Source organism: Oncorhynchus mykiss, chromosome 21 (assembly GCF_013265735.2).
Source record: "Oncorhynchus mykiss isolate Arlee chromosome 21, USDA_OmykA_1.1, whole genome shotgun sequence".
Lineage (NCBI taxonomy): Eukaryota > Metazoa > Chordata > Actinopteri > Salmoniformes > Salmonidae > Oncorhynchus > Oncorhynchus mykiss.
The window spans coordinates 44,197,087-44,209,664 of NC_048585.1; the positions used below are offsets into that span (position 1 = coordinate 44,197,087).

At 46.7% G+C, this 12,578-nt stretch overlaps 1 protein-coding gene across 4 annotated transcripts in view; it reads right to left on the reverse strand.

Moving 5' to 3' along the window:
- Positions 1-12,578, reverse strand: part of LOC110500852 (neuroligin-2-like) — a 210,935-nt gene that overhangs the window by 17,729 nt on the left and 180,628 nt on the right. For 2 of the 4 annotated variants that reach the window (XM_036957939.1, XM_036957937.1), the window contains one exon: positions 294-479. In XM_036957939.1, the coding sequence (XP_036813834.1) occupies positions 294-479 (186 nt within the window). Of the gene's footprint in view, positions 1-278; positions 480-12,578 lie in introns of all 4 variants that reach the window. The other 2 variants (XM_036957938.1, XM_036957936.1) reach the window with 1 other exon arrangement.

A 12,578-nucleotide genomic window follows, 5' to 3' on the forward strand; every position in this document is an offset into this window, starting at 1 on the left:
CGATAGACAGCTGCCTCTGATTGGGAACCATACCAGGCCAACATAGAAATAAAGAAACTAGAATGCCCACCCTAGTCACACCCCGACCTAACCCAAAATAGAGAATAAAGGATCTTTAAGGTCAGGGCGTGACACTAATGGTACCTTGGGAACTCACTTTCAACCAACCTATCCTTTTAAGTAACCACACAGTTCATTGAATGATCCTTATTCTACCAGGCAAGGGTTAAGTAGACTGAGAAGTAAATCAAATCAAATCAAGTAAGAATGTGACCCACCAGTGTGCCCCTTACCCTCGGAGTGGTGCGAGAGGATGAGCAGGTTGACGCAGGACGCCCCCGCCCCGGAGCCGAAGATGGTGATGCGCTCGGGGTCGCCCCCAAAATGGCCAATGTTCTCATTGAGCCAACGCAGGGCCTGGATCTGGTCCAACAGACCGTAGTTCCCCTTGGCTGACTGGTCGCCTGTACTCAGGAAGCCTGGAGAGAAGAGAGGGGGAGAGGTGGAGAGCAGGAGGAGGAAGGAAAGGGGAAGTAGGTAGAGAGAAGAGAGAGGGAGAGGTGGAGAGCAGGAGGAGGACGGAAAGGGGAGGTAGGTAGAGAGAAGAGAGGGGGAGAGGTGGAGAGCAGGAGGAGGAAGGAAATGGGAGGTAGGTAGAGAGAAGAGAGGGGGAGAGGTGGAGAGCAGGAGGAGGAAGGAAAGGGGAAGTAGGTAGAGAGAAGAGAGGGGGAGAGGTGGAGAGCAGGAGGAGGAAGGAAATGGGAGGTAGGTAGAGAGAAGAGAGAGGGAGAGGTGGAGAGCAGGAGGAGGAAGGAAAGGGGAAGTAGGTAGAGAGAAGAGAGAGGGACCGAGGAAAGGCAGAAGGTAGGGAAAGAGAGAGAGAGAGAGAGAGAGAGAGAGAAAGAGAGAGAGAGGAGATATTAAGGTGTCAATAGAACGTTTATTTTTACAATAATGTCAAATATTCTGCCGTCTGGCCGGTAAATCAGCTTTTGAATAGAAGCGAATTGGGTCACTAGACACAGCAGAAAAGAGTGGGAAGGAGGAAGGGAGGACGTCAGCAACAATAACCCGGAATGAAGACTTGGCCCGTCATTACTTTCCTGACACTGTTTAGGTATGGTACGCAGCTAAAGGAACCACCGGCTTTTTAAAGCTCCAAACTCCCCTCTCTCCAATATTTACAAACCGTTACCCTTGTCAACCACCCTTCAGGGTTTACCCACGTATTCTCCAGTCACCTATCCTCTCACATATTTACATACCGTTACCCTTGTCAACCACCCTTCAGGGTTTACCCACGTATTCTCCAGTCACCTATCCTCTCACATATTTACATACCCTTACCCTTGTCAACCACCCTTCAGGGTTTACCCACGTATTCTCCAGTCACCTATCCTCTCACATATTTACATACCCTTACCCTTGTCAACCACCCTTCAGGGTTTACCCACGTATTCTCCAGTCACCCATCCTCTCACATATTTAGATAAATGGGGGTATAAAATAAAACCAAGGGCTGTCAATAAATAAACTGGTGCAATACCAGATGAAAGCCTCAGCTCCATATCAATAGCCTTTAAAATAGCTGGGGTAAGGAGCGCTTGTTAAGGGGAAGGGAGAAGAGAGGATTGATAGTGGGTGTTCTGTGGCTATGAGGCGGCCCCGGATAGAGAGAGAGACAAAGAGAGAGAGAGGCACAGGGTTTCGTGTGTGTGTGTGTGTGTGTGTGTGTATGTGTGTGCGTTTCATCTGCCTCCAAGACACCAGAGGTTGGTTCCCGAGCAGGGGGAGGCTGATCAAAGAGCTGACACTACAGAGAAGACTCTCTCTCTCTCTCTCTCACACACACACACACACAGAGACAGAGCGAGAGAGACACACATTCACACACACATATAAACACACACACGCTGGGGTTGTCTCCCTTTAACACACACCTTCATGCCTCTTATTGAATCAGGTGGACAATGAATAAACATATGGACACACACACATGTGATACATGGGTTTGGTATGTGTGTGAGGGTGATGGTGCATGTGCGTGTTTGTGTGTGCTCACGCATGCCTGTGTGCACGGGGGTACGTGCTTCCCCTGTCTCTTTAGTGTGTCCCTGACTGTTGGATCACCCTCGCCCTGTCTATACCCAGTGTGCATTCATTCTGTAGGGTGCTGCCTGCCAGTAATGCCAGGGCTGCCAGTGTGACTCCTGTGTGTGTGTCCATAGGTGCAGTGTGTGTGTGTGTGTGTGTGTGTGTGTGTGTGTGTGTGTGTGTGTGTGTGTGTGTGTGTGTGTGTGTGTGTGTGTGTGTGTGTGTGTGTGTGAAGGGAACAGCTGTGTCTGCCTGGCTCTGAATAATCATGCTGGATACTGCTTCCAATATTTACACACACATCTACAGTACACACACACACACACACACACACACACACGGCTTTGTAGGAGTGTTGGAATAAACACATGTATCAACACACACATGCACACTACACACTTCTCCAATCCTTCCATTTGCAGCAAGGTGTCAAATCAAAAGAGGACCATCACACTCTCCCGGACGTTTGGTTGGTATGAATTCAGATAAATATAACTCAAACAATGAAGTTTACTTCATTTAAACAAGACCTATTTTCACTGCATCAGGGATAGCGTACACAGGCGTTTCGGCTTTTTGGTCTACTTCAGTGTGTAGGTACAAATCTTTTTCATTCAAAACAGCATTTGCAGGAAACCCAGGCGAATAACCGATGAGCAGCAGGTGCTTCTAATCAGGGTTGCCAACTTACCTGCCAATCAGGGATGAATCTTCTCTGGTCTACCTGTACATCAATTGCCTTAGGTGTCCACTCACTTGGATGCATTATATCAATTAATGAGATAACTTACCACATAGGACATCAAATAAAATAAATACAATTTCATTTGATCAGGCATAAATAAGTGGGGCGAAGTCATAAATTATGTGTCAAATCTGATACGGACAGTGTTCTTGTATAACAGTCTAAATTTGGCCTATAGGCAGGAGGGGGAATCCAGTTCATCGTTTAAACCATGTGGGGATACGGAATTTCATTGACACATCTCTTTGGAGTCATTTGTTGTCGCAATCACCTCTTTTCATTCGCTCTATAAAATGTCTCGCAAACTGGCGAGGTGATATGTTGACATCCGATAGCGGATTCATCGTCCCCAAGAATGACTTTCAAAGGATGTTCATCCAATATGAAGCCAATGGCAAGAACATCTAAATAGCGCCTTTAGAGGCGCAAGTTAGACATCACTTCCTCTCATAGGTCCTATGAGGGTGTACATGATCTACAGGGGAACATCCTTTTCGGAAGGCCTCCTTTCTCTCTCTGGCCACATCTGATGGAACTAATACGTTTCATAGATTTCTTGATCGTTAAAGGTGAATAAAGATGCCTCTAGAAGGCAGAATGTAAAGGACGAGTCTGATGACAGTATTTGCCAGTGCTTATTGGGAAAAGACCTGATTCCATTACGGCTGTCATTGAAAGTGAGTCGCTAGTGTACAGAAAACGGTTTCTTGGGATTTATGAAGTAACTGGCTCCTGTTCAAAGCTTTTAACTTGTTTTGGAGCTTTTTCCTGCCAGGTATCGGGGGTATCCTCTCAAGCGGAAACGCTCAAGGAGAGAGTACGATTGTCTATCATATTCTTCCTCTGTGTCACAGACGCGACGTGGTCTATGAGGTTGGCTGACTGGTAAAAACCTCTTTTTTAGAATGGTAACGATCAGCTGTAACTGTAGTACTTAGAGATGGTCCCTTCTTTGTAACAAGTACATCTAAGAACTGTACAGAGTTAATGTTGTTTTCCATAGTGAAGTCCATTTACTGTGCTCAGGTTAATGCAGTTAAGGAATGTGTTTGATTTATTTTCAGAAAGCGATGGTCTATATAAGTGGGTGCATTATTTAACATGATCTTTGTAAGGATTATTTTCACTTGCCTCTCCTTTATTCAGACATCTACTAGGAAGACAGACAGGAAGGAAGACAGGCGGGAAGACAGGCAGGAAGGAAGACAGGCGGGAAGACAGGCAGGAAGGAAGACAGGCGGGAAGACAGGCAGGAAGGAAGACAGGCAGGAAGACCGGCAGGAAGGCCCCAACAGTCAGCCTGTTACCAACCCCACACCGCAGCCTAAATACGTCATTACAACTGCCACACGATACTCTCCTGCCTTACGCCGCTGTCACAGCGAGACCCAACCTGTCATTCTGTCTCATTCGGTCTCTCCTGCCACTACTCCTTACAGCAGCTGTAAATGGCAAGCTATTTAACAGGGTCAACTACACATACAGTAGTATTGGAAAGAGACAGAGAGGGGAGATGAAGAGACCTCTTACACTAAGAACACCAAGTTTCAAGTTTTGAATGTCACATGGACAAGTACTGTGAAATGCCTTTCTTGCAAACTCAAAAGCCAACTGCATGAATTAATATAAATGTTATACTAGAAAAAAACTGGATCGATAGAGGTAGATGTGTGTAGGGGTAAGGTGACTAGGCATCAGGATATATGATAAACAAAGTAGCAGCAGTGTATATGATGATTGTGTGTGAGTGTGTGTGTGTGTGTGTGAGTGTGTGTGTGTGTGTGTGTGTGTGTGTGTGTGTGTGTGTGTGTGTGTGTGTAGAGTCAGTATAAATGTATGTGCGTAATGTGTGTGTGTGAGCAAATGATGGAGTGTGTGTGTGAGTGAGCATAAAGACGGTGCAAAGGTCAATAACGATACAAGGTTAACTCAAATAGTCCATGTAGCTATTTTGTTAGCTACTCATCTGTCTTATTGTTTGGGGATAGAAGCTGTTCAAGAGCCTGTTGGTGCCAGACTAGTGCTTGCCGTGCGGAAGCAGAGAGAATGGTCTTTGACTTGGGTAGTTGGAGTCTTTAACGATTTTCCGGGTCTTCCTACCACACCGCCTGACATAGATGTCCTGGATGGCCGGGAGCTCCGCCCCAGTGTTGAACTGGGCTGTGAACGCCACCATCTGTAGCACCATGCGAACGAGGGCGGTGCTATTGCCATACCAGGACGTGATGCAGCCAGTCAAAACGCTCTCAGTGGTACAGCTTTAGAACAGTTTGAGGATTTGAGGGTCAATGACAAACTTTTTCAACCTTCTGAGGGGGAAGAGGAGCTGTCGTGTCTTCTTCATGAGTGTGCGTGTGTGTTTGAACCATTTGAAGTTTTTAGTGATTTGGACACCGAGGAATTTGATGCTCTCAATCTGCTCTACCGCAGCCCCGTCTATGTGGATGGGGGCGTGCTTGGTCCTAGTGACGTTGAGGGAGGGGTTGTTGTTCTGGCACCACACTGCCAGGTTACTGACCTCCTCCCTGTAGGCTGACTCACCGTCGCCAATGATTGGGCCTACCACCGTCGTGTTGTCAGCAAACTTGATGATGGTGTTGGAGTCGTAAGTGGCCACACAGTTGTGGGTGAACAGGGAGTACAGGAAGGGACTAAGCACACACCCCTGTGGGATCCCTGTGTTGAGGGTCAGCGTGGCGGAGGTGATGTTGCCTAACCTCACCACCTAGGGTCAGCCCGTCAGGAAGTCCAGGATCCAGTTGCAGAGGGAGGTGTTCAGACCCAAAGTTCTAAGCTTGGTGACGAGCTCGGAGGGGACAATTGGGTTGAACGCTGAGAAGTAGTCAATGAACAGCATAGGTATTCCTCTTTTCTAGGTGGGTGATGGCAGTGTGGAGAGAAATTGAGATGGCATCACCTATGGATCTGTTGGGGCGGTATACAAACACTGGGACAAGGAGAGGTTGAAAATGACTGTGAATATGTGTGCCAGCTGTTCTGCACATAATCTGAGAACGCGCCCTGGAATACTGTCTGGCCTTGCAGGTGTTGTCCTGAATAAAGACCTTTCTCACGTGGGCCTCAGAGAGCGAGATCACCCAATCTTCTGGGTCGGTGACAGGCCCTCACACCCGGCACGATGTTGTTGTTGTCAAAGCTTCCATAAAATGCATTGAGTTCATCTAGTACAGTGGCATCGTTGGGCAGATCACGGCTGGGTCTTCTTCTGTAATCCCTAATGGACTGTAGCCCCGGCCACATCGGCGCCTGTGTAATACGATTTCACCTTATCCCTATATTGTCCTTATTCTTGTTTGATGACTCTGTGGAGGTCATAGTGGGACTACTTGTACTTGTTCCTGTCCTCAGCCGCAGTCTCAGGGTTGTCTGCGATAGCTCTGTGTGAGGTAGCCCTGCTCTTTAGTTTAGCACCAACCTCGCTGTTAATCCAGGGCTTTTGATTGGGGAAGCATTTTCACAACTCAAAGTTTAACGATTGGTTAGTCTGTGGCCTTGTGTAGTTTGTTCCCTCTTCTGTCCTCTCTCTCTCTCTCTCTCTCCCTCTCCCTCCCTCCATTCCTCCCTCCCTCGTTTGTTGTTGGAACTATTCTAATATCGTATTCAAATACATTCGTTGTTAGTATTTCTGTCGTTGCAATTATTCCTGCGCACCATGTGAGGTTCTAAATTATTCCCATTTTGTGATTCAGTTGCTGTCACCCCGGGCGAGACCCTCAGCAGGGAGGACGTGTGTGTGTGTATATGTAAAGTGTGCGCGTGTTTGAGTGGTGTGTGTGTGTTTGTGTGTAGAGGGGGGGGGGGGTACAGATAAGGATCCCCCTCTCCACTCAGAACAGCAGCAGTCTATTCCCCCTGAAAAACAAGGATTTGAACAAACAGACAAAAAGAGAAGAACCATGGTGGGCGCCAAAGGCAGGCTTCCGCCTCTCTCCTTCCTCGTTTCCCTCTCTTACTTTCGTCATATCGACCCACTCGCCCACACTTCCCTTTCTCTTTAAAAAGTACTTTCTCTGTCGGTTTCTTGATCAGTTTGTACTTTCCCGCTCTCGTTAAACCCCCTGCATTCGGTATCTCTATCGGAGTTATGTTTCAGCGACATATGGCTGTGTGTGAACAGTATGTGCTTGTGAGACAGAAACCAGGCCAGCTCCCAGCTGAGTATGACTGTGTGACAGAGAGCTTCCCTGCAGCTCTCTGTCTGCAGCATTCCCCCTAGCTATCATATTGGCTGTGTGTGCCTCTTTGTTCCTTAATGTGCACAAATATGCGGATGTTACCACAAGCATGAATTGTTAATGTGTGTGTGTGTGTGTGCGGTATATCTCAGCATGTTTGTAATGAGGATTGATTGCACTCAGCTTTCATCAGGGTGATTCCAACTGTGCCACAGGGACCTGGGAGGAGAGTCACACACACGCGCACACGCTGCCACGCACACACACACTCTTGCACACACACTCTCTGCTCAGAGAGGGGGGGGGGGGGGGGGGGGGGGGGCAGAGAAAGGAGAAGGAAAGGAGACTGTCCGTCAAAGGTGAGTAACTGACTGTGAGAGGTGTGTGTAGCCATTCGCAGAGAGTCTCACCTCTGCGTTACAATAGTTTTTATAGAGTGCTGGTGTGTGTCCATCGATTCCAGTTTGTTGCCTTGTGAACACTTTTATAGGCCTGAGGAACAATACCTCACTGTGGAGAAGTTTGATCACACACACTGATCCAAGGCAGTGTGTGTTCCCAAGATGGTTACTCTCCCACAGTCCCTCCCTCCTCCTCTACCTCTTCTTGTTCCCTCCCTCCTCCTCTACCTCTTCTTGTTCCCTCCCTCCTCCTCTACCTCTTCTTGTTCCCTCCCTTCTCCTCTACCTCTTCTTGTTCCCTCCCTCCTCCTCTACCTTTTCTTGTTCCCTCCCTCCTCCTCTACCTCTTCTTGTTCCCTCCCTCCCTTCTCCTCTACCTCTTCTTGTTCCCTCCCTCCTCCTCTACCTCTTCTTGTTCCCTCCCTCTTCCTCTACCTCTTCTTGTTCCCTCCCTCCTCCTCTACTTCTTCTTGTTCCCTCCCTCTTCCTCTACCTCTTAATTAAGGAAAGAGGGGATGAGGGGGAGAGAAAGAAATTTAACCTGAAAAAGAGCGACCAATTAAGTGCAATCGGCCGTCCATCCCTCTCCTCCATCCCTCTCCTCTATCCCTCGCTCGGGAACAGCTGTGCACCGATACATTTTGAAATGTAATAACAATAATGATTCATGAAAATACCCTGCGTTTACCTGCCGGAGAATGGTGTTCTACTGAAAACGTCCCACAGAATGGTGTTCTACTGAAAACGTCCCACAGAATGGTGTTCTACTGAAAACGTCCCACAGAATGGTGTTCTACTGAAAACGTCCCACAGAATGGTGTTCTACTGAAAACGTCCCACAGAATGGTGTTCTACTGAAAACGTCCCACAGAAAGCCTGCACCATGCATATTGACAGACCGAATGGTGTGTGTGTGTGTGTGTGTGTGTGTGTGTGTGTGTGCGCGTGTGGTGTGTGTGTCCTACCCTTAAATAACATAGAATAGTGAGCAGCGCCACGTCTTGATCACAGGGAAACTACACAGATGCATTCTATTCAGATTCATTCTATATGCAACTTTGTTCAATTATATTGGACTCGTCTGTAAACTTGTGTTGTGGCCCACTCTCTGGTTTTGAAACTATCGTTATAATGTGAGGATGATGCCGTTAGGATGTCAATCCAACTCAACCATCACTCCACCACTCAAGACTCACACACGAACCACACACTGAAGTCACGACATTCCCCATATCACACGCACACACACACACACACACACACACACACACACACACTCACATAAACACACATACACGCACACAACCTCTCCAACTCAGCCAGCTCAGAGAGAAATTAGACTTGCTATGTTCATCTCAAACACACACGCAAAAATCTCCGCCCCCCCCCCCCCCCCCCCCCTCCGTCAATGTAATTAAAATATGCAAATGATATGATAAAACGCATTTAATCTCAGTGATGACTGTGGCAGTTATGCAGAGCTCAGTGAATATTTGAATAGTGTTTGTCAGATAAGGCCCATTGGCATCGATAGCGGTGCAGTGAGGAGTGGGTAGGATAGGAAACTAATGACAAAGGGAATTGTTGGCTTATCTCATTTCTACACACACATCTGACTTCTGGATGGCTGCCTCCTCGCACCACTGGCTGTTCCGTAGCTCTCTACTGCAGTCTACTGATGAGAGTCACTTCACATACATGAATTACACACAGCGAGGAAGGTGCATGCTTTGTGTGTACTTAACATGCATATCTGTATTAATGACAGTTCACATAGGGGGTAGTGTGGGTGGGTAAAATGTCATTCCAACTCTTTCTTAATCCTTCCCTCTATCTCTCCTCTGTTTTTACATGTCATTTTAACCAGGCAAGTCAGTTAAGAACACATTCTTATTTACAATGACCCCAGCCAAACCCAGACGACTCTGGGCCAATTGTGCGCCACCCTACGGGACTCCCAATCACAGCCGGATGTGATACAGCCTGGATTTGAACCAGGGACTCTAGTGACGCCTCTTGCACTGAGATGCAGGGTCTTAGACTGCTGTGCCACTCATTAGTTGAGTAGACTGAAAAAAGGGTTTTGTTTAGGGTACGGTATTGTTCCTTGGGGTACACATATGATCTCACATGGTACTGTTCGGTACCTTTTAGGGTACATGTGTGGATAAAGAGTATGATGGTACATTTTTGTACCCAAAATTGTGAATATAAAGGTACAATCACTGGAGGCATGGCTTCGTTATGGTGTGGCTTTCAGTTAGTTATTTTTGGCCACCGGTGAGTGGAAGTGTTGCATCAGTTTAAATAGTGTACGGTTATGTTAATTGAAGTTTGAGCATGTCCACTGCCAGTTCTGACATCTTTAAAGGCTTACATAAGATCAGGTGACAAGAAAGAGCCGTAACTAATAGTACAGCGATCTTAAAACAACACTGAGTGAAATAGATCAGGGGTATGGACCTATTGGTGTAATGGTTAAGGTTTCGGCTTGACAGTTGCTGGACCCAGGTTCAAGGCACGGTCGGGGCCACCCCTTGAATTTGCTACATTGGTGTCAGAAGTGGGATGGTGTGTACAAGTGAGGCTCTTGGTATAGAGAAGAGGTACATTTTTTGCCACTTACAAAAGGAACAAATGGCTTTGTCACTGTGGCGGTACCCTAAAAATGCTAATCTGTACATTTTGGCTCTTAAGGTACGAACTGCAAGGTTGCAATTATATCCCGACAAGTAATTGTTTGGACATACCTTACAGGTTACCACTACAGCGACAGCATTTAAACCCCTTTAAGTACAATTCGGTACCTTTTTTTCTGAGTGTAGGTGTCTGTGTGAGGGACAGGATGTACCGTGTATGTATGTATCTCCGGGACGACACACTATGCTGTACAGCGGTACAGTCCAGTACCCTGACAGATGATCCCCAGCCTCGTGGAAGCTGACAACAGCACTCTAGTGATTTCTCTTTATGTCTCTCTCTCTCTCTGTATCTCCCTCTCTTTCTCCTCTCTCGCATTCTGTCCATCTCCCTCTTCTCTACCCCCTTTCTCTCTCACATTCTCTCTCTCCGCTCCTGTTGTTGTCCAGGAAATGTAATCCCCTACTTTTTATAATAGAGAGAGATTAACAGAGTGCTCTTTCCAAGAGTTAAATAAAAGAGATGGCTAAAGGGAGAGAAAGAGAGAGAGAAATGTTCAATACCCTAAGAGCTGTTCATGACCCTGATGCATAATTCATCTGGTAACACGAATGAATGAACAAGGTAAATAAATAGCTATTCATTCTGCCCAACTCTCTTTCTCTCTGTGTGTGTTAGTGACCCAACTCTCTTTCTCTCTGTGTGTGTTAGTGACCCAACTCTCTTTCTCTCTGTGTGTGTTAGTGACCCAACTCTCTTTCTCTCTGTGTGTGTTAGTGACCCAACTCTCTTTATCTCTGTGTGTGTTAGTGACCCAACTCTCTTTCTCTCTGTGTGTGTTAGTGACCCAACTCTCTTTCTCTCTGTGTGTGTTAGTGACCCAACTCTCTTTCTCTCTGTGTGTGTTAGTGACCCAACTCTCTTTCTCTCTGTGTGTGTTAGTGACCCAACTCTCTTTCTCTCTGTGTGTGTTAGTGACCCAACTCTCTTTCTCTCTGTGTGTGTTAGTGACCCAACTCTCTTTCTCTCTGTGTGTGTTAGTGACCCAACTCTCTTTCTCTCTGTGTGTGTTAGTGACCCAACTCTCTTTCTCTCTGGGTGTGTTAGTGACCCAACTTTCTTTCTCTCTGTGTGTGTTAGTGACCCAACTCTCTTTCTCTCTGGGTGTGTTAGTGACCCAACTCTCTTTCTCTCTGTGTGTGTTAGTGACCCAACTCTCTTTCTCTCTGTGTGTGTTAGTGACCCAACTCTCTTTCTCTCTGTGTGTGTTAGTGACCCAACTCTCTTTCTCTCTGTGTGTGTTAGTGACCCAACTCTCTTTCTCTCTGTGTGTGTTAGTGACCCAACTCTCTTTCTCTCTGTGTGTGTTAGTGACCCAACTCTCTTTCTCTCTGTGTGTGTTAGTGACCCAACTCTCTTTCTCTCTGTGTGTGTTAGTGACCCAACTCTCTTTCTCTCTGTGTGTGTTAGTGACCCAACTCTCTTTCTCTCTGTGTGTGTTAGTGACCCAACTCTCTTTCTCTCTGTGTGTGTTAGTGACCCAACTCTCTTTCTCTCTGTGTGTGTTAGTGACCCAACTCTCTTTCTCTCTGTGTGTGTTAGTGACCCAACTCTCTTTCTCTCTGTGTGTGTTAGTGACCCAACTCTCTTTCTCTCTGGGTGTGTTAGTGACCCAACTCTCTTTCTCTCTGTGTGTGTTAGTGACCCAACTCTCTTTCTCTCTGTGTGTGTTAGTGACCCAACTCTCTTTCTCTCTGTGTGTGTTAGTGACCCAACTCTCTTTCTCTCTGTGTGTGTTAGTGACCCAACTCTCTTTCTCTCTGTGTGTGTTAGTGACCCAACTCTCTTTCTCTCTATGTGTGTTAGTGACCCAACTTCTCTGTGTGTGTGTGTTAGCGACCTAACTTTTTCTCTCGGTGTGTGTTAACGACAAACTCTCTTTCTCTCTGTGTGTGTTAGCAACCCAACTTTTTCTCTCGGTGTGTGTTAACGACAAACTCTCTTTCTTTCTGTGTGTGTTAACGACCCATCTCTCTTTCTCTGTGTGTGTGTTTTAACGACCCAACTCTCTTTCTCTTTGTCTCTGTGTGCGTGTGTGTGTTAACGACAAACTCTCTTTCTTTCTGTGTGTATTAACGACCCATCTCTCTTTCTCTCTGTGTGTGTATTAACGACCCAACTCTCTTTCTCTCTCTGTGTGCGTGTGTTAATGACCCAACTCTCTTTCTCTCTGTGTGTGTTAACCACCCAACTCTCTTTCTCTTTGTCTCTGTGTGCGTGTGTGTGTGTGTTAATGACCCAACTCTCTTTCTCTCTGTGTGTGTGTGTTAACAACCCAACTCTCTTTCACTTTGTCTCTATGTGCGTGTGTGTGTTAATGACCCAACTCTCTTTCTCTGTGTGTGTGTGTTAACGACCCAACTCTCTTTCTCTATCTCTGTGTGCGTGTGTGTGTGTTAATGACCAAACTCTCTTTCTCTGTGTGTGTGTGTGTTGACGACC